The sequence below is a fragment of the Panthera onca genome, chromosome A2, assembly GCF_046562875.1.
Source record: "Panthera onca isolate mPanOnc1 chromosome A2, mPanOnc1 haplotype 2, whole genome shotgun sequence".
NCBI classification, from domain to species: Eukaryota; Metazoa; Chordata; class Mammalia; order Carnivora; family Felidae; genus Panthera; species Panthera onca.
Genome location: NC_138340.1, coordinates 50,766,736 through 50,788,513, shown reverse-complemented (window position 1 = coordinate 50,788,513; position 21,778 = coordinate 50,766,736). Strand labels below are relative to the sequence as shown.

The 21,778-nt window shown below is 45.8% G+C and overlaps 1 protein-coding gene across 7 annotated transcripts in view; it reads left to right on the top strand.

Annotated features, from left to right (window-relative positions):
- The window catches only part of SRGAP3 (SLIT-ROBO Rho GTPase activating protein 3), a 261,924-nt gene that overhangs the window by 152,215 nt on the left and 87,931 nt on the right, over window positions 1-21,778 (top strand). For all 7 annotated transcript variants that reach the window (XM_060631641.3, XM_060631640.3, XM_060631644.3 and 4 more), the window contains exon 4: window positions 18,236-18,298. In XM_060631641.3, coding sequence (XP_060487624.1) covers window positions 18,236-18,298 — 63 coding nt within the window. The remainder of the gene's footprint in view (window positions 1-18,235; window positions 18,299-21,778) is intronic.

The window sequence follows — 21,778 nt, the reverse complement described above, 5'->3', positions numbered from 1 at the left end:
CTTAGTGGAGAGGTGGAAAGTGGGTCAGATGCTTGAGGATGAGTTCACAGTGGGTGACCTTTGAGTTGGGTATTGAAGGATGAATAGGAGTCTGCCAAATGGAGAAAGGACGTTGGAAGTTCAGTGTTTGGAGAAAGTCAAGAGCACAATGGGTATATCACAGTGGAGGTCCAAGGTAACTCAAAAGGGAGGCTGCAAAATGGCAGTCTTCAGATGAATTTGGTTCTCAAGGATAATCTGCATGGCCCTCACTATGTTAAGAAAAATAAAACCAATATTTGAAAATTGTAGGGGTTCACATAAAAACTAGGACTTTGCATTTTGAAGAAGTCCTGTCAATATCAGATCCCCATAGGTAATTCTTGGTTAAGTTGGCTGGGACTGAGTAGCTGGTAGCCCCTATAGGCAGGGCACACTCTCCCCACTGCCCCAGGGTCCTTGCTGTCGTCTAGTGTAGCATACCTGCTTGGCTCCTTTATTTTGCCTCCCTGGCCCCTTCATGCATTTGAGTTTGTGGCCTCAATTTTAAACATTATCTACCAGTGATTCACAAATTCTAGCATCAGAAACACCTAGAGGTCTTGTTAAGCAGATTGCTAGGCCCCACTGCCACAATGTCTGATTTAGTAAGGGGGAGAGAGGCCTGAGAATCTGCATTTCTAACAAGTTCCTTGGCGATGCTGATGCTGCTGGTCTGGGGACCACACAGGGAGAATAACTGACCTCCTTGTTTCACAGGTGAGGAAACTGCGGCCTGCCTCTGGTAAGCACAGCATCTGGCCCCAAATGCAGGTTTTTCCACTCCAGGTCCTGTACTGAATCTACTAACCCCTGTGGAGCACCAGTGGTGGTGGTGGTGGTGTGGGGGGGGGGGGGAGTCCATCTGCATCCTGCCTGCTCTCCCTTCCTGCCCCTACCGTGTCTGAGACTGGGCATTGAAGCCCATTCATTCCATTTTCAGTCTCAGCCTCCTTAACAATAGCCATCCATTATTCTATGCTCCGATGCCTGCAGAATTTAATTACTTGCCTGGCCGTGAAGTGAATTTGATTGTTGGGAGCTGCGGTGTTCTGGAGGAAGCACTAATGAGGAAAGACTCTCAGCAGAGAAGAGAAGGCATCTGGGGGGCTTGTGTTTGAAAGCAGCCATTCACTGTGTGGCAATAGGTCTTGGTCTTCAGTGAGCTTTTTCGTTCCCGCCTCGAAGATGTCCGTCGCATTTCATAAATAAATCAGGGCTTTTGTGTCCAATAATTGCCTTGCTTTGTAACCAAGATCAAAAGCACCAATGGCCTTGGATTCAAAGCCAAGTTTATTTTTTATTTCGTGGTTGCAGGAGAGAGTGAGGGTTTGCATGCTGGAGGGTCCAGCTAGGAGGCCTACATGGAGACAGAGCAAGTGGGCAAAGTGCCAAGGGAACGAGAAACCCTCAGCCAATCTCCACCGGCTCCCACGGAGATGAAGTCGTGAACACTCACTCTGCTAGTACAGCCTGCTGAGCTGGTCACCATCAGGCATTCAACCCCCTCAATAAACATTTATTAGTGCTATCATGACAGTAGGCAAACAATAATCATAGAAAGCAAACAGTGAGTGCTTACTGTGTGCTGGGCTCTGGGCTAAGAACTCCATAGATACTTAATTCTTAAATCCTAAGAGCAAGATGCTGTCATCATCCCATTTTACAGATGAGGGAACTGATGCTGATGAAGGTGAGCTGGAATTGGAGTCCAGATGTGTGTGACTGGAGCCCATGTTTGGTGTTAGACAGGTGGTGAAGAAGATAGATGAGTCAGACACAGTGCCCTCTTTCAGGGAGATCACACTGTAGAATGGAAGCAAAGACAGGTGTGTGGCTGTGATTCAAATGTAGCAGAGAGGGATGTTGGTTCAGAGGGAGGAGGACTTCTAATCTGGGCTGGGGGTTGGGGCTCAGGGAAGGTTTTATGTTGGGGATGCAGCATTTGAAGTGAGTCCTGAAAGATTAGGATTTATCCCAGTTTGGGTTCCCCAGGAAGATGATTGAGAGTGATTACAACGCAGGGGTATATTAGCAAATGTTCTTGGGGTTTCCACCTGCAGAAGGAAAGGAGGGAAAGCAGGAGTCAGTGAATGGAGAAGTTGGGCTGTGGTGCAGTCACAGCTAAAGCCTCAATTGACTCCTTGGGGGAGCTCGGAAGCTGGGCTGGCCCTTCTGAGTTCTCCTGAGTAGGGGCAAGGAGGATGGACCTTTACCTTTTTGGTGCTCCCAGAAGGGGGCATGGTCTTAGGCAGACCTAGGTCTTGGCTAACTGCTCTTTAGCCAAGGTAGTTCCTGTCTGCCAGCAGCCCTCCACACAGCTGGGGGATTAAAAGGGACTGAAAGTGACCTGGGTGGCACATCACTGTGTCCATACAGATATGCAGAGATTTGAGACAAGTCAGACATGGGATTCCAGACCAAAGCAAAGGCTGGTGGACAGAAATGTCTGGGTCCTGTATCACGAGCTGATAGGTCAATGTTGCAGTCCAGTGCAGTGGTTAGGGCTGTGAGCGGATTCCCTGGCTCAGTCCCTATTTTGCCACTTTCTGACCATGTGAGTTCATTTTCAAGATGAAGCTAATAATAACCTCCTTCATGGGGTTGTTGTAAGGATTAAAGAAAGATTATATAAAACCACTACCTGGTACACAGTAAGTAATCAATAAATATTAGCTTTATTAGGATGGTTATTGGGGCTTTGAGAAAGAACACAGTGAGACTTAATTTTGGAGGTGGGATGAAGGAATATTTTATTCAGGGCATACAGATTAAACAAAGTGTCAGAAACAAGAAAAAATATGCTCAGAAAGCCACTCACTGATTAGTTCTAAATCATGGTGGCCTTGTCTCTTCTTTTATAACCTCTTATTTCTTTTTCTTGCCTTATTATATTGGCTAGGACCTTCATCTCGTAGAGTATGGAGGGATATGGGAGAGAAGTGGTATTCTTGACTTTTAAAAGGCATGTTTCTAAATTTTCACCATTTAAGACAAAAACTCTTAGCAAACAGGAATAAGCAGAAAACTTCTTTAGCCTGATAAAGGGCATTTACCAAAAGCCAACAGCAAATATCATACTTCCTGTTGAAGAGAATTCAGCAAGATGGCTGGTTGCAGAAATTAATCATATTCCTGTGTGTCAGCCAGGTCCATTAAAAAATAAGAATGATTGAAGATTAATGCCATTAATGCTACAAATTAGCTGCATCCTAAAAGTTTCCATAAGTGATGCTTTCATTGTCATTCAGAGATTAATATTTCATAATTTCCATGGCAATTTCTTCTTTGACCCATGAATTATTCAGAATTGTGTTTACTTTAGTTTCAAAGGTTTTTTTTTTAAAGCTTTATGCTTGCTTTTAACTTATAACTTTATCACAGTTGATAAGAAAATAAGGTCTGTGGGTTATATTTTTAAATTTTTGTTGAAGCATTGGCCTTATCAGGTATCGAGAGCTCCTCTAAAGTGATAGTCAGTAAAACAGGCAGTTCTAGAGCAGTGCTAGGTAAGCTGACTAATGGGACAGAACAGGACTTTTTGCAAATGAGAGCACAGTACATGACAGTGTTGCATTACAGATTGGTCGGTAGATTCCACTGGTTGTCATTTTGGGGGCTATTTTTGGGAAATGATTTTACACATACACACACACATATTTTTTTATATGGAAAAATGAGACCTCTACCTTCATTCACAACAATATATTCTAGGTAGATTAAAACACTAGAGGTAAAAAGCAATACTTTAAAACTATAGAAGAAAATGTAGGAGGTTATATTTAAAACCCTGGGGATAGGAAAAGAAACATAAAAAAGAATGTTTCTTTTGCCTAAAGGAAACATAAGAAAAGCACAAACTCTAAAGAAAAATATTGACAAATTCCATTATGTTCGAATAAAAAAAAATCTTCCTGCAACAACAAATAAGGAAAGAGAAAACCAAATGAGACACAATTTGACTCCCATTTAGACTGGTAGGACAGTCCTAAGTGCTGACAAGAATGTGGGGCAACAGGGAGCTCCATGACCTGTAAATTGGTCCAGCCCCTTTGGGGAACAACTGGGCTTAATGTAGCAACAGTGAAGGAAGAGGTATACACCCTGTGACCCAGCAATTCCACGTCTGAGTATAATCTAAAAATATTCTAGTATATCACACACACACACAAACCTTGTACAAGGGTGTTTGCTGCAATAGTGTTTATAGTAAAGAAAAAAAAATCACTTCAATGTCCATCATGGAGGGAATGGCTAAATAAACTATCTATAGTCATTCAATGGAATAGCATACAGTCCTTAAGATGACGGAACTAGATGTGTATGTAACAATGTAGATAAAACTGGAAAATGCAACATTGGATGAAAAAAGCAAGCTAAGCTGTGATATTTTTAAACAATTTAAAACAAATTAATAGTTCATATTGTTTGTTTTTGAGTTTTTATTTATTTATTTAGAGAGAGTGCGTGTGTGTGCGCATGAGTTGGGGAGGGGTGGAGAGAAAGGGAGAGAGAGAATCCCGAGCAGGCTCCACACTCTCAGCACAGAGTCTGATGTGGGGCTCAAACCCGTGAACCATGAGATCATGACCCGAGCCGAAGTCAGATGTTTCACCGACTGAGCCACCCAGGCGCCCCTAGTTCGTATTGTTTATAGTATTAGAAACCTGTGTGACCTAAAGGTATGCAAAGGTGGGCTGTGGAAAGCACACTAGCTGCAGAGTAGCAGTTGAGGAAGGAGGGAGGAAGAAAGGGGACAAAGGACGCTTCAGTGGTATCTGGAACATTTTGCTTTCTAAGAGTAGTTTTGGAGCAAAAACAGAAAAATCTAATTTGGGTGGGATGTTCATGAGTGTTTGCTATTGTTTTCTCTACCCTCTGTATGTTTAAAATATTGGAGAACTGAAATAAAGGTGGGGGGAGAAAGGCCAGTTGGAGACAGATTGAAGAAGCCCTTGGATGTCAGAAGAAGTTGGGCTTTATTTTCTAGACATTGGAGAATCACTGACGGTTCTTGAATGGCGATGACGTAACCAGAGCCAACTTTAAGGATGATTGATTTGATATATTTGATGGCTTTGAAAGAGAGATGCTGGACTCAGGGAGAGCAGTTACATGTTATTACACATACACACTAATATGCAGATTAGTGGTGAAGGGATGGTAGGAGCCTGGGTCAGGGAGGGTGCTATGGGAATAGAAAGGAAGGAAAGGATGGATGGATGAGTAGACGGGTGGGTAGGTTCACGAGTATGTGGGTGGGTGGATGGGTGGACATATAGACGGGTGGATGGGCAAATGGGTAGAAAGGTGCTGGGTAGCTGGCTACAGACATTTAAAAAATTTTTTTGATGTTTATTTATTTTTGAGGGGGGTGGTGCAGAGAGAAAGGGGGACGCAGAATCTGAAGCAGGCTCCAGGCTCTGAGCTGTCAGCAAAGAACCCAACGCGGGGCTCGAACCCATGAGCTGCGAGATCATGACCTGAGCCGAAGTCGGTCGCTTAACCGACTGAGCCACCCGGGTGCCCTGGCTACAGACATTTTTGAAACGCCAAAGCAGTCTGTATTACATCCTGTTCACAACAATGCAGATGAAAAAAAAGATCAGATGATAAAATGACAAGGAGGTTAAAGTGATGTCTCGGATCAGTGATGCAGCAGTAATACGTGATTAATAATATTTTGAATCTAACAAATAAGCCTGACAACATTTGTATTCACCTCGAAGATCATCTAGAGAGGGGAAAAAAAAACAGCTCAAAACTCAGTGGCTTCAGGTTTTCATAGATACTGGTTTTTCAGAAAGATAGCTTTGTCATGCTCCCCTTCCCTCACTACAGATTTTTCTCTCCTTATCTGTAAGAGATTCATGACAAAAAAAAAGAAACAAAAAATGTAGGTCGGCATCAGGGATGTGATCCAGAAAGACTACTGAATATGTTCTGTTTCGAGAGAGACTCAGGTCAGCATTCCACCCCATCTCCTTCTGCCTTGACCTGGAGGCCAGGGGGAGGGCAGGGACTTGGCCACAGATAACGGGAGATTCTGCAGAGTGGCCCTGGGCACTGTGTGTTATCTGATATTTACGATGATCTAAAGCAGAGCCTTGTAAATGTCACTATGCTCTTCATACTAAAGGCAGAGGAGTATCCATGTTTTATAATTATTTGGGAATGCTTGGGGAAAAAAATTCTTAAGGCACATAGAGTGCTAATTCTCCCAGTGGGGGCAGTAGAGTGGAATGTTTGAGAGCATCCCATCTGCCAGCTCTATGGTCTTGGGCATATTACTCACCCTCCCTGAGCTCCTATGTCCCAATCTTTAAAGTAAGGTTAATGATAGTGCCTCCCATAAAGAAAGGGCTGATATTAGGCTTAAGTGAGTGATTATCTGTAAAGCAGGCATCACTGGGCCTGGCACATGCTGAGAGATTCATGAACAATAGCTAGTATAGTTCACTAACAGTGTTGTCATTATCTATACTGACAAGTAGTATTAGTAGTAATAGTACTGGGCATTATAATTAACAATGATAGCAAGTGTTATTAATAATAATACTTAGTGTTACTAGTAGAGATCTAGAAACTCCTAGCCTGTCAGAGCACTTGTTTGTAGTCATTCCAAGGTATGCTTGGACTTCCTTAGACCTGTTTTGTTAAGCATTTCTGAAAACGGAGGCCTTCAGTGCAAACAGCATGCCAGAGGGATGCTGGAGAGTAATTACAGGGGGAGGAGGGTGACATTGCTGAGCTCCTGGGCATGCATCGGTGGGGCCCACTGCTGCCAAGAACCTCTGATGAGCAGTCCCAGGGCCTTCCTGCTTCCTGCAATCTGGTATCCCGGCTCCGGCAACAGGGGGAAGAGTTCAGGGCTCAAGTGTGCATTCCAGCTTCTTACACAAACATGCAGATGACAACATTTGGAGCTGCAGCAACAGGAGACATAGACTAGTTTGGGAAGGGGAGGAAAAGCAGGGAGGTGTCCAGGAACAGGAACAGGAAGAGAGGGGAAGAGTAACAAAGGTCCGGATGGAAGGTAGGGGAGAGACTAGGCTATGGATGTTGTTTGGGGACAAGGGGCTATGACATGGCAGAATGCCCACAGCCCACTTACTGGCAAGTGAGGACACAGCTAAGAGAAACAGCCAACTAGCTGTCTAAACTGCTGTTTCCAGGGATAAGCTGACCTTCCAGGACAAACTGAAGAAGCCCCATTCCTCTGAGACACGCCTTTTAAGCCTTTGCTTGGGAAATAAATGCACAATTGCTCTGGGAGATGGCCAGTGGTACATATATCATGTATTTAAATAGAGAACATCTGTGGGTCTCAAGTTTTGTTATTGCTTAGAAAACAAGCAGGAGCGTGGAAACAATGTGGGATTTACAGCTAAAAGAGCCAAAACTTTTGTTTTATTTAATTTGTTTCCTATTGTTTGCTTGGAACCCCAGAACTAGGAAAGCCATGAACTGTCCCCAAAGGTAACCCAACATGAGAACATCTAGTCGAGCAGAGGGAGACGAGCCTTTGCTGCTGTAGCACCTGGCAAGGTGCTACAAGAGAGGCCCTAGAGGATAGCTGAGAGTTGAGGCGGCCTCCACTTTTCTCAAGGATTGTTTCTAATGGTCTCCTTCAGAGAAGTGGAGGGAGACTTGTCATTAAAACCCAACATTTTAGGATGATCTTATTTTTCTAGGCACGAAGGGTGACATTAGCACTGGAAATGACCCACCTGTTAGTTTGCCCTTTGAAAACAGAACCTTTCAAATACAGCTCATGAAGGCCCGGGACCTATGGTAATAATTTTTGAGGGCTTCCCCCTAAAAGTTCAATTAGCCCTGCACTGAAAACTAAATCAGGGGCGCCTGGGTGGCTCAGATGGTTAAGTGCCAACTCTTGATTTCGGCTCAGGGTATGATCTCACAGTTTGTGATTTCGAGTCCCACATTAGGTTCTGTGCTGACAGCATGGAACATGCTTGGGATTCTGTCTCCCTTTCTCTCTGCCCCTCCCTCGTTTGCGCGCTCTCTCTCTCTCTCTCTCTCTCTCTCTCTCTCTCAAAAAAAAAAAAAAAAAAAAACTTTAAAAGAAAACTAAGTCAATCACCCATGGCAAGATTTTCAGAGCAAAGAAAATTGATTTCACTCAGGAACTGTTGTGTCAAAAAAAATTTTGCCAGCTGGTCCCATTTTGACATGAATGCATGGGTTTTTTGGTGGGGGGGGGGGGGAAGATTCAAAGATGGCCACTTTTTACTGCTTTCTGGTTTCCTATTGCTTCTGTGTATTAGCTCATAGACAGGCAATTATAGAGCTCCTTCTATATGCAAGTCTTTGTGATCAGAACTACAGGAAGTCCTAGCCTTTAAGGAGCTTATGCTTTGATTGGTTGGAAATTGTTCCTTTTGTAGGGACCGTTTGAAAGCTTGTGCCTGGTGGAGGGTTTCAGAAGACTGTCTTGCTCTGTGGTCATTCTGGTACATTCAGACCAACATAAGCACAGATTACATCAGTATTCTTTCACATCAGTGAAAATGACAATTTATTGGATCCAATAACTGAGAAGGTCTGGATATAAGTCTTGTTTAGGCTTCACTAGATCCAGGATGCAGATGCTGTTGTCCAGGCCTGGACTCTCCTTGTGATGGACAAGATGACTGCAGGCAGTCCAAGATTCCTGATATCCTAGCTTAGCAACCCCAGAGGAGAGAGGATCTGAGAGTATGGTTGTTAGAAAGCTCTCAGGGAAGATTCTCATTGGCTCCGCCTGGAATATGTTTCTCTTTCTAACCCAATCACTAGAGACAAGCACTCTGGTCAAACTGGGTCCCATGACTGATGGACCATCTTGTATGACTTTGCAAGCAGGGGTCAGTCCCACCATGTCTCATCTCCTGTTAGAAGAAGAAGAAGGAAGGGAGAAGTGAGAGGTGGTCATCATGGATGATTTGTTTCTTTTGTATATATATTGTATATATTTTGTATATATATATAAAATATATATATAAAATATATATGTATATATGTATGTGTGTGTGTGTGTGTGTGTGTATATATATATATAATTTATTGTCAAATTGGTTTCCATACAACACCCAGTGCTCATCCCAACAGGTGCCCTCTTCAGTGCCCATCACCCACTTTCCCCTCTCCCCCCACCCCCCATCAGCCCTCAGTTTGTTCTCAGTATTGAAGAGTCTTATGGTTTGCCTCCTTCCCTCTCTGTAACTTTTTTTCCCCCGTTCCACTCCCCCATGGTCTTCTGTTAAGTTTCTCAGGATCCACATATGAGTGAAAACATGATATCTGTCTTTCTCTGCCTGACTTATTTCACTTAGCATAACACTCTCCAGTTCCATCCACGTTGCTACAAATGGCCAGGTTTCATTCTTTCTCATTGCCAAGTAGTATTCCATTGTAAATATAAACCACATCTTCTTTATCCATTCATCAGTTGATGGGCATTTAGGCTCTTTCCATAATTTGGCTATTGTTGAAAGTGCTGCTATAAACATTGGGGTACAAGTGCCCCTATGCATCAGTACTCCTGTATCCCTTGGGTAAATTCCTAGCAGTGCTATTGCTTGGTCATAGGGTAGTTCTATTTTTAATTTTTTGAGGAGCCTCCACAGTGTTTTCCAGAGCGGCTGCACCAGTTTGCATTCCCACTAATGGTGCAAGAGGGTTCCCGTTTCTCCATATCCTCTCCAGCATCTACAGTCTCCTTATTTGTTCATTTTAGCCACTCTGACCGTGAGGTGATATCTCAGTATGGTTTTGATCTGTATTTTCCTGATAAGGAGTGATGTTGAGCATCTTCTCATGTGCCTGTTGACCATCTGGATATCTTCTTTAGAGAAGTGTCTATTCATGTCTTCTGCCCATTTCTTCACTGGATTATTTGTTTTTTGGGTGTGGAGTTTGGTGAGTTCTTTATAGATTTTGGATACTAATGGCTGATTTGTTTCTAACAGGGCAGGTGGGCCAAGAAGGACCAGGCTAAGGGAGAAGTAGGCCTGCCCGCAAGTGGGGGCAAGGGGCCAGGGATGCAGATTCCTGCACAGGTGGTGAGAAAGTATATTGGACAGGCACGTGGTGTCCTGTCAGAGGGCACACCCTCCTTCGTACCTCCTCTGTGGCCTGGACTCATTGCTGTTACAGCATTGCAATGGCTTCTTTCATCTGTGTGCCTGCATCTCATGCTAGGCCCTCTGGAAACAGACCACGGAAAGACATGACAAGTGCCGTCTTTGGAGTCAGACCAACCAAAAGCAGAACCCTGGCTCTGCCATTTCCTAGCTATGCAGCCTAGAGCAAGTCGCTCAACCCTTCTGAGCCTCCAGCCCTCATCTGTCAAGTGGGCACAATAGTACCTACCTTAAAGGTTTTATTAGATAGTGTATGGAAGTGGCTTTGGACAGTATTCAGCAAATGAAAAGTACTTCATAAATGCTAGCTGCAGTTGAGAAAGCAGGAACCATGTCTCACTGAGCTCTGTGTCTTTGGCGCCTAGGTGAGGCTGGTATCTAGTAAGTGTTTTGCAAGTGCTCGTGTAGATTGAGCTGAAACTAGGTGAGGAGTTGGCCATAGCCATACAAGAGGAGGTAGTGCAGGCAGGAGTGTGGGTATGGGGGGCTCTGAGAATCCACAGCACGCAATGATGTTAGGGTCCACGGGGGAGCCAGGAGGTTGGGTCTTGGGAGCCAGACTCTTCAGTGGCCTTCAAGTGTTAGGATATGAACAGGGCATTTGTTAAAAAGGTTTTTTTTCCCTAGGGTCCAATTTAGCAGGTCTGGGATTGCCGACCTTGATGAATGCCAGGGGTTCCAATGGCTGCCCCCTGAGAAACCCCCACTGGTTGACGGGTCTTAAACCCAGATGCCTCCATGGGCCAGGTGGGTGACGTGGGCAGGGAAAGGGAGGTGCTGGACACTGTGGCCGACTGGAGAGCACAAACCTCATGTAGAGGGGCAGCCATCCTTGAAGCAGGGACTCAGTATTGCTGGATCTCTAGTTTTTCAAGAGAAGCTGAAAGTCAAGACTTTTAAGGGGGAATTTCCTGATTTTTTTAAATGCTGAGAAATAAGTCAGATATTTGAAAATGCCGAAAGGCCAACTAAAACATGTCTGTAGGCTGGAGATGAGTGGCCACTTGGAGCCCTTGATCTGGGGCAGTGGCTCTCACCCGGGGCAGTTTTGTGTCCCAGGGAACATTTGGCCACGTCTGGGATGATTTTTCTTGTCACAGCTTGGGGTGTGGGCGGGGAACGCTATAGGCATCTGGTGGTTAGAGGCCGCGGATGCTGTTAACCACCTTACAGTGCCCCAGAAGCCGCCCCCACCTTAAAGAGTTATGTGGCCAGAAAGGGAGTTTAGCTGGCATTAGCAGTGGGCAGAGGGAAAAGGCAGGGCCAGAGACACCTGCCACCTGATTTTTTAGACTTATTTGGGTCAGAGAAACTGGGCTCTGCCCTTTCAACCCCAAGGAGCCAATGGCTGCCGTGGCTGGCCCCTTGTTGGCCAGGTATAATTGTTCTCTACACTGTGTACACTCCCTGTGCATGATGCAGCCTGCCACCCCCCAACCTCTGCAGGCATGAAAGTCATGCTAGAAATGTGGATGAGTGCGAATCTGTTGCCACTTGAGTCCCCAAGGGCTGGGTGTGATGGTCTGTTAGACATTATCAGGGTTTTGGCCTCCTGTTCCTGGTGGAATGTTTGGTTTGGGTTCCTCATTCAGTCATTTCTGGAACTGTAGTTGAGAATATTTCCCTTCCCAACCTAACAAAATAAAATGTCTTCGAGTTCTGCGCAGCTCAGTAACTCTTGGCCAAGTGCTCGCTCTGGGGCCAGCACAGTGCTTGGTGCCCAGGGGGAGACAAGCAGAGACTCGGGCAGGTTCCATCTGGGGGTTTACCGTCCCACTGAGAAGACGCAAGAAGCAGCCCTCCAGCCCTCCCCATGCAACCCACCCTCCACATGCCAGTGCCTTCATCTTCCTGAAGCACAGTTCTGGTCACCACTCTTTCCCACTCAGAAACCTGTGGCTCCCAGTTCCACTCTAAGTGATCTGGCCCAGCCTCCATTTCAAGCTTATTATCTGCAATTCTGTTACCATGCTCCTCTCTTTGCAAATCACACTTTTCCCTTGTCCTCGGTCTCTTGCCCTCACTCAGGCTGTGACCTAGAATGCCATCTCTGGCCATTCATGCAAAGTGAGGTGGCTCTGGTGGTACTCCCCGCCCCCCGCCGCCCCCATCCTCTTCATCACTTCATCCTGCATCACTTCATCTTTCACTCTTTATGGCCCTTTCTGCCTCCTGCCTTAGAATTATTTGTCTTAACCCTTGACGCTACCAAACTGGGAGATTCTTAAGGGAAAAGTTAATTTAAAATTCAACTTTACGTTCCCTTTCTGGGCGACTTGCTAGCCTTGCCTCTGGCATCCAGTGGGTGTCGACTCAGCCTGTGCTACTGTTTCCCAAGCTCTTCATCTATGCCTGGCAGGGTGCCACCCAAAGTGGCTACCCAAAGTGTCATCTCTTTGTATCCTCACAGGGACTCTGGGACACTCATGACATCGCCCTACATTTACAGGTAAAAACCCTAAGGCTAGAGGAACTTTTACTTCATTCATTCGTAGATTCATTCAACAAAATATGTAATGAGCACCCACCATGTGACAGGCTCTGTGGCATTGCAGGGACACAGGAGTGGGAAAGCAAGATATTGCAGATTGGGAAACCCAGAAGGCAGACTTTGAAACAGCTGAATTTAGCATCTAGCAAAATGACAAGGGAGCAATCTTGGGGTCCACACATTGGGAAGGAAAGGGAGGGAGCAGTCATGCTGAAGGCAGCCTTGCTAGAAGGCTTGGACAGCTCTATGGAAAGTTCTAGAGAAGGAGCAGCCCTTCAGAGCTGTCCCAATTGAGGGAAAGGCAGACGTCTATGCCCACCATGCATTTATCTTTGGACAGACACAGGCCTTCAGGCTTTGGAAGGTCACATTGTCTACTGAGGCCATCCCTGAAGAGTGCTCCTGGCTGGGGGCTGTCTGCTGCTAGCCCTCCCAGCAGCTAGGATATCTGAGCATCAACCATCAGAGAGAAAATCTCTTTGTGCTCATGGGGCTTACATTCAAGTGGGGGAAACAAATGGTAAATAAATTGACACATAAACAAGCAAGCAAGATCATTGCCCTTCCCTTAATAAGTGCCAAGAAGGATACAAACAGATGCTTATTTTACACATGGGGAAGCTGAGATGCCCAGAGGTTAACTGGCTTAAAGCCTCATTTCCAATCCTGGTCCCTGGCTCCAAAATTCAGCCCTCTCTACTGTGGAACCAGACCTGTGCTAATCATATAGAGCCTCATAAGTTAAGCTAAAGACCTGGGTCTTGATTTTGATTGAGGAGGCTCTGGAGGGAATAAAATACAAAATTATACTGGCATAGGCATGCAGAACTGGGGACAAGAGTTAGGGGCTTAGTTAAGGCACAGGTTTAGAAATCTGGGTCCCTGCAGTGATGATGTGCTTGTTCTGGGACTTGTGGTCCTAGTTACTTAGGTTGCCTTTGACTGCAAGCAAAAGAAAACCATAGTTTAAAGTGGCTTAACCAGCAAAGTCCCAGAAGTGGAAGTTCACTTGGAGGCAGGCTCTGGGTTCAGTTGAACCAGTTTCTCAGGAGGTCATGAAGGAGCCAGGTTTCTTTTGCTCTGCTACCCAAGGTTTCTTCCTCTTCTGGTCCTAAAATGCCTACTGGTAGCAGCTGGAGCCCTCAGTAGAGGAGGTAAAACCTTCCCTGAACCATCTTTGTCCTTCCGTTCTATCCAGTTAAGTCACATGTTTAGCCCTGGGCTAATAGTGCATACCAGAATCCAGAGTCAGCTTCCGTGGAAGAACTCAGCTGGAAGAATCAATAAAAAGCCAAATTCATGGCTCTTTTAGGAAGCAGAAAGGGTGTTGGGGATGGATGTTGGGGAGGGAGTCAGCCTTATCTGCTACAGAGAATAAAATTGAGCAGCTTGAAGGTAGGACACAGTGACAGATTGGATTGGAGGGGAAGAAATAAACAAATTTTTTCAAAATGACTCCAGGGGCACCTGAGTGGCTCACCTGGTTAAGCATCTGACTCTTGATTTTGGCTCAGGTCATGATGTCATGGTTCATGAGTTCGAACCCTGTGTCAGGCTCTGCTCTGATAGTGCAGAGCCTACTTGGGATTCTGTCTTTCTCTGCCCCTCCCCTGCTTGTGCACGTGCATGCATTCTCTTTCTCTCTGTCTCAAAGTAAATAAATAAACATTAAAAAAGAATAACTCCAAGGTTTCCCATTGCCATGCTTGGGAAGATATTATCCCATTGACCAAACTCAAGGAGATGGTGGAAATTTCATATTTGATTTTGGATAATTTTAGTTTGATATGATGAGGAGACATTAAAACCATATTGTTCTGCAACAGCTGAAGCTATAGGTCTTTGAACTTGGGCTCAAGCTATTTGAGGACAGAGCCAGGGAGAGAGGACTGCTACAGAAATGGTAACATGGCTGCGGGTCACTGAGAAGCAGAAGCTGGAGGCAGGAGTGTGTGTGGAGCTGGCAGGGGCAGGGCTTGAGAAAGCAAGGCTGGTGGGGGTTTCAGAGGCAGGACTTAGGAATTTATCTGACAGGGGTCTCTGCCCATGTGTGCAGTGACAGGGTACAAGGATGTTCACCACATCATTGTCTGAAATATTAAGAGTGACTGGAGACAACCTAAATATCCATTGCTATGGAGTTGGTTAATGAATTATGACATATCTGGTATATGGAACCCCAAGAAGCTGTTAAAAAAGGAGGATGCAGGAGCTGCATGGCTGCAAAGGAGAAATCTCAAACATATTGTTGGGTGGAAAAAAGCAAGATGAAAAGATGTGTATAGAATACATCTATTTGTGTTAAAAAAAAAAAAAGAATATACACTATCCAAATGTATGTTTGTATATCTGTAGCTGTTTCTGGAAGGTATCAAGAGAAACTTCTTCTTTTTTAAAATTATTATTATTTTGGAGAGATAGAGTGCAAGCAGGGGAGAGGGGCAGAGAGAGAGAGAGAGAGAGAGAGAGAGAGAGAGAGAGGAGAAGGAGAATCTTTAGCAGGTTTCACACTCAGTGTAGAGCCTGACACAGGGCTTGATCCCACCACCCTGGGATCATGATCTGAGCCGAAATCAAGAGTTGGATGTTTAACCAACACCCACATGCCCCTCAAAAGAAACTTCTTGTTTTAAATTTTTTAATGTTTATTTATTTTTGGGGGGAGGAAGGGGCAGAGAGAGAGGGAGACATAGAATCCACATCAGGCTCCAGGCTCTGAGTTGTCAGCACGGAGCTAGATGCAGGGCTCAAACCTAAGAACTGCAAAATCATGACCTGAGCTGAAGTTGGATGCTTAACTGGCTGAGCCACCCAGGTGCCCCAAAAGAAACTTCTAATAGCAGGTGTCTCTGGTGAGGTTCTGGGAGCCTGGGAGACTTCCTTTTAACTTTTTACTTTACTGGCTGTTAGAGTTTCTTTAACCATGTGCATTTATTACCTATCATAAAAGTTAGATCATAAAAATAAATACATAAGAAACTGGGTCTTGGGTGTCAGAGAGGTTAGTGACACAGGACTGAGAGGAGGCCACTGGAGAGTGTCAGTCCAGAGTCAGCAGTGGGGCAAAAGTCAGGGGGAGGGGCCACAGGGGAAACTGAGGCACAGGCTGAGTGCTTCCTTGTGAGAATAAGGAATAGGAGATGAGCATAGCTGGTTAGGTTCATTGAGCACCACTGCAAATGCACGGGATGCAACTGAAGGTTCCCCTGCAAGCTCTGCACAGGAGGTTCTGCTCAGGCTCCGCTATGGTTTTGGACTGGGTCCCCTATCTTTAGCCACCAGAGCTGCAGGGAGGTCGAAGCAGATCTCTGGACTGCCTAAAGCTTTTGCTCTCTTTTAAGAGATCTTGTGCAGGCAAGGGCTACCTTCAGATGGGCGCTTTCTGGCAATTGCAGCACCAGAAGCTGAGAGAAGGACTATGAGGTGAGGAGAAGGAGCCTAGAAAGTCATCATGTCTGGTCCTGACTCTTCCTCTGTCACTGCTGAGTGCGGGGGCTCCTGACCTAAGTGGGGAAGGGAGGAAGGCTGGTCTCTGCCCATCTTTTGCTGGTCATGCTTGAGCTGAGGGAGCTGAAAGGGGGGAGCAGGATGACTCAGCTCTCAGGCAGCAGAGATCAGGTCTCCTGTTTTCTTTCTTTTTTTTTTTTTAAGTTCAAGTATAATTAACATACAGTGTTATATTAGTGTCAGGTGTACAAAATAATGATTCAACAATTCTATACATTAGTGCACATCACTGTAAGTGTACTCTTAATCCCCTTCACCTATTTCTTCAAATTAAAAAAAAAATTTTTTTTAATTTATTTTTGAGAGAGAGACAGTGAGACAGAGCATGAGAGGGTAAGGGGCAGAGAGAGCAATGAGACACAGAATCTGAAGCAGGCTTCAGGCTCTGAGCTGTCAGCACAGAGCCTGATGTGGGGCTTGAACCCACGAACCACGAGGTCGTGACCTGAGCCGAGGTCAGACACTTCACGGACTGAGCCACCCTGGTACACTGCACCCCCCTTCACCTATTTCACCCATCCTCCCACCCCTCACCCCTCTGGCAGCCACCAATTTTTCCCTGTATTTAAAAGTCCATTTTGGGGGTTGTCTTTTTTTGTTTTGTTTCTTAAATTCCACATATGAGTGAAACCATATGGTATTTGTCTTCCTCTGACTGGCTTATTTAATTTAGCATTGTACCCTCTAGGTTCCTCCATGTTGTTGCAAATGGCAAGGTTTCATTCTGAATAATATTCCATTACATATATATACACTGTATCTTTATCCATTCATTGATGGGTACTTGGGCTGCTTCTATATCTTGACTATTGTAAATAATGCTGCCATAAACATAAGGGTGCATATATCTTTTAGAATTAGTGTTCATTTTATTTAGGTAAATACCCAATAGTGAAATTACTGAATATTATGGTATTTCTATTTTTTATTTTTTGAGGAACATCCATACTGCTTTCTACAGTGGCTGCACCAGTTTGCATTCCCACCAATAGTGCATGAGGGTTCCTTTTTTCTCCACGCCCTTACCAACACTTGTTGTTCCTTGTGTTTTTGATTTTTCAGGGCTCCCATTTTCAACATGGAAACTTCACATGATAGTCCAGGCAAACAGGGAAAGTATTAACCAAAATAATAATAATGATGATGATGATGATGATAATAATAATACCTTAAGTAACAGAGAATCCTAAACTCTTCAGGCTGGGTGAGACCTGGAGGTGATTTGTCAATTGTATTCTGAACTGCATTTCTCAATATACTAAATGTGTATGTCACCTCATGGAAAAAAGATTGAGGTCGTCTAAACTGTATACTACAGGTCTCTGTAGAAAGCCGTGCATATAAGAGTGTGAAAGCCTCTGAAAAGTCCTGCATAAGAGAACCTATCTCTCTTTGTTCAACTAGCTTTCCCAAGTGTATTTGCCTACAAAAGCCTCTGCCCCTTTTTTAGTATAGCACTCAGCAGTGACCCCCAGACCAAGCTTTGTGATGCTCTAGTTTATTTATAGATGTGTAAGTAAGACTCCAGGGCCACATGGCCCATCAGTGATGCAGTGGAAGCAACAACCTTGATCTTTTTGCCTTGTGCTCCATCCAGTCTGTTAACCTGTACTGTTCATGATGAATTGAGATGCTAGGTCATTATTTCTCAAACTGTGTTCTGTGGAACCCCACTCTCATGAGATGCTAATGAGTATTGAGCCAGGGACACAGACTCTGGTCACATCAGCTTAGGACCCACCGAATTAAAGAAAGACGAACAGATTGATTGGCTGTGGGCTTCTCAGAATCTTTAACATGATGACGTCTCTGTAAATCACCAATGCAGGGAGGTAGAAGGTTCCTCAACTTATTTGGCCAGGGAATATTCCTTTTGCAAGGGGCCCCTCTCTGTGGATTTGTGTCATGGACACAAGTTGAGGAATTCAAGTCTAGATCAATGAAGTTTATGTTGGTTTCTGTACCCATTCCCACCCCATCCCAAGTATTCCTGCCCTTTCTGTGTTGAAAAGGAGATTGGTCAATGCAACCAGTGACTTTCTCCCCCTCTGACATTTGTTCTTTCATATTCCAGAGCAAGGAGATTGGTCTGCAGATGCATGAGGAGCTCCTGAAGGTCACCAATGAGCTCTACACAGTAAGTCCTGCTCAGGCTCTGCTGCTGTTTGGCATCGGGTCCTCTTTCTTCAGCACCAGGAGCCAAAGGGAGTCTAAACCAGAGACCTGGAATGACTGTGGGCATTTTTGCTCTCTCTGTGCCCCAATGACTGGGAGTCATCATGGTGGGCTGTAATGGTTTGCAACCCTGGCTTCTGATTCTGTATACCTGGGGTGGGGCCCTGGGCATGTTTAGTTTGTATAAGTTCACAAGAGACTTGCATGACCTACCTGCTGTGTGTTACCTGTAAAAGCAGAATACACAAGGTCAAGGTGGGGACAGCATGGACATAAAATCTCCTGAGACAGGGATGTGGGTTTGGAGTCAGGTGCAACAGGCTGAAGTTGACGCCTGCTGCCTATTGATGGTAGGTATGTAGCTCATCTGGGTTTCTGTATTCTCGTCTGCAACATGGAGCACTGTTCGGAGGGTCACATGAGTTGAAGGGGGTGATCATTCCTTGTCATCTCCAAGGAATGATTTCGGAACAGTACAGCTTGGCCTAGAACTGACCTTGCTACTGATGTGGAGGTGAGATCTGACTGGGCTTGAAATGGGTATTAGAATCCAAGTCGGTGAATGGGGAACACAGGCACACCAGGTTATGATGCACGAGTTGACTGATTGTGCCTCGAGGGCCCTTGGGCTTCTTTATGGAAGAATGTGGTGAGCCCCAGAGACAACCTGGGGTGAACAGGGCAAGGTAGCCCCAGCAGATGGAGCTTGAGACTCTTCACTGCCAGAGACAATCAGGACAGATGAAAACTGTTGTATTTGAAGTATATCAGGGTTCCTTATGAAGTTTCTCATTAAAAGTGGGGATTCTGCTGCTGAAATCATATGGAAGGAAGGGAAAGAATAGCAGGCTGTGAGAAGACCCCTCTCTTAGATGTTATTATCTTTCTATCTTCACATCCCATGCGGCCAGCAGGTAGTGGACTCCTCAGGGGCCGAGAGCTTTTGCCCAAGAGCCTGGACCTCAAGTTGAAAGTCCTGCCTCAGACTCCAGCCAGCTATGGGACTTTGGGCAAAGCATTTACTTCTCTGGGCTTCAGTCTCCCACTCAGTTACATGGGGACTTTCCCGATTCAGAATTCTGTAGAGGACTTTGTAGACCAGCGTTCCCCATTCTAGGTCCTTCTTATGTTCCTCAGGAACCTCTTTGAATGAATCACTCTCCTCTATGGTATTTCAACACCTGGGTCCTGGTCCCAGGGACCACCCCGCCCCTGTCACACACACACAGAGCTGCTCCCACCCAGATTTCTAACCTTTCCTCTGGGCTTCAGCTGGGCTTCTCTCCTTGACACCCTCTGTACACCCCAAATACTGCCCCGCTTGACCCCTTTACCCTGTAGCTCCCCCTGCTTACAACTGCCCTCTTTCCTTCTCTGCTTGTGTGTGTCATACTCATTTTTCAAACCCAGACCAAACTCCACCTTTAGAAAGCTATTACCTCTGGGCTTTGAAATCTTATGGCAGTTGAAAAAAAATCTGTCATGTTATCTCTGTGTCGCCAGTTGGCGTGCAATCTCCCTAGAGCCAGATCTTGGTCAGTAACAGTGCACTTAATGCCCAGAGACTCTGTTTGAACCCAGTTGTATGGCCTCTGGCACTTCACCTCTCAGTCTTGCCTGTGACCAACAGGGCTGGCAGGTGTAAACTGGACAGAGTAGGTGGGGATTCGGAAGACGGTGCTGGTGCCCAGCACAGTGCCCTGAACCCAGCAGGCGCTCTGCGCGCACTTGCCCTCGCTGGCCACGGGGCAGGGCAGCTGGACAGGAACGCCGCTGGTGTCAGATGTTCAGGCCAGGCAGGAAGGTCAGTCCCTGCTTCCTGTGTTCATGGCAGCCTGACGATGGCCTCAGAGCTGGTGGAGGAGGAAGGGGCAGCACCTCCCCAGTTTTCTCCTGCAGCCCCTCGTGGAGGGATGAGAGCCTCAGAATGCCAGCAGCAACCTCCAGCTCATTTATTGACGGCACGCTGAGTCTTCAGTGGTTGCCCCGAAAGCATTTAAATTCAAGCACCTGGGGCTGCCTACTGTTTACCCAGTACTGCATGAGGCATGGCGGTGGGCTGTGAACATTTGAAGAATTCATCTTTGAAGTATCTTGTGTATCCCCAGTGTTCCCAGGGTGCTTGCTGAAGCAGAGGAGGGAGGGATGTATGAATACATGAACAAAAGTGGTTTTGCCTACAATGAGTTTCGAATCTGAGCACGGAGACAAGACTAAAGTACGCGAACTGGTGATACAGCAGTGTGAAACAGAGTGTGGTATCTGCTGGATATGTGGACTCCGAGGGGGAGGCACCCAGACCATGAACTCTGTGGGGGCTGTGCCGTGCTCTCCACAGTGTGCCCAGAGCCTGTGGCAGTGCGTGCACATAGTAGGTGATTGATGCACACTTACTGAGTGAAGAAACGAGAGGGAGAGTGTGCACGTGCAAGAGAAATCAAAGGTTCAGAAAAGCAATGGCTCCAGGTAGGCTGCTGTGATCAAGGGTGAGTTTTGAGCTTGGTGCCTCTGGAGGGGTAGGATGAAAGAACAGAAGGGTAGAGGGGAGGAGAACGGGAATTCTCGGCAGGGGAGGCAGACTGCAGATGGGTCTGGGTTTGAACCCTTGCTGCACCACCTACCAGCTTGGCCAGGTCAGTTAACGTCTTGGACCTCATTTTCTTTATTGTCAAAACAAGGATAGTAACAAAGGATAGTGGGATCCCAAGCACATCCCACATGTGCTTGGGATGTGTGTCACACAGTATGAGGTGTTTTGTATGTATTATTTAATTAGCATGTTCTACAGGTAAAGAAACTGAGACACATAGAAGTACCTTGCTTAAGGCCTTGGTAGCAGTTTTCAGTGGCTACCTAACAAATGATGTCAAAACTCAGTGACTCATGATCTTGTTGGTTGGCGATTTGGGCTGAGTTCAACCAGGGCTGCTGATACAGCTCTGGATTTCTGGCCAGTTAAAAAAAGAGCCCAAGGGGCGCCTGAGTGGCTTGGTTGGTTAAGCGTCCGACTTCGGCTCAGGTATGATCTCACGGTCTGTGAGTTCGAGCCCCGCGTCGGGCTCTGTGCTGACAGCTCAGAGCCTGGAGCCTGTTTCAGATTCTGTGTCTCCCTCTCTCTCTGCCCCTCCCCTGTTCATGCTCTGTCTCTCTCTGTCTCAAAAATAAATAAACGTTAAAAAAAAATTAAAAAAAAAAAAAAAAAAGAGCCCAAAGTGGGAAACACCCAGTGTTGCCAGCACTTCTCAATCCTCTGCTCGTGTCATACTTGCAAATATGCTATTGGCCAAAGCAAGTCACGCAGCCAAGTCCATGGTTGAGGTGTGGAGGAGTGAACATCACCTCTTAGAGGGAGTTACTTGCGAAGTCACAAGGCAAAGGGGCATCCCTGCAGCCAGGGAGGGGGCTGTTGTGGCCGTCTTTGCAAACAGCCCACTGCAGCTGC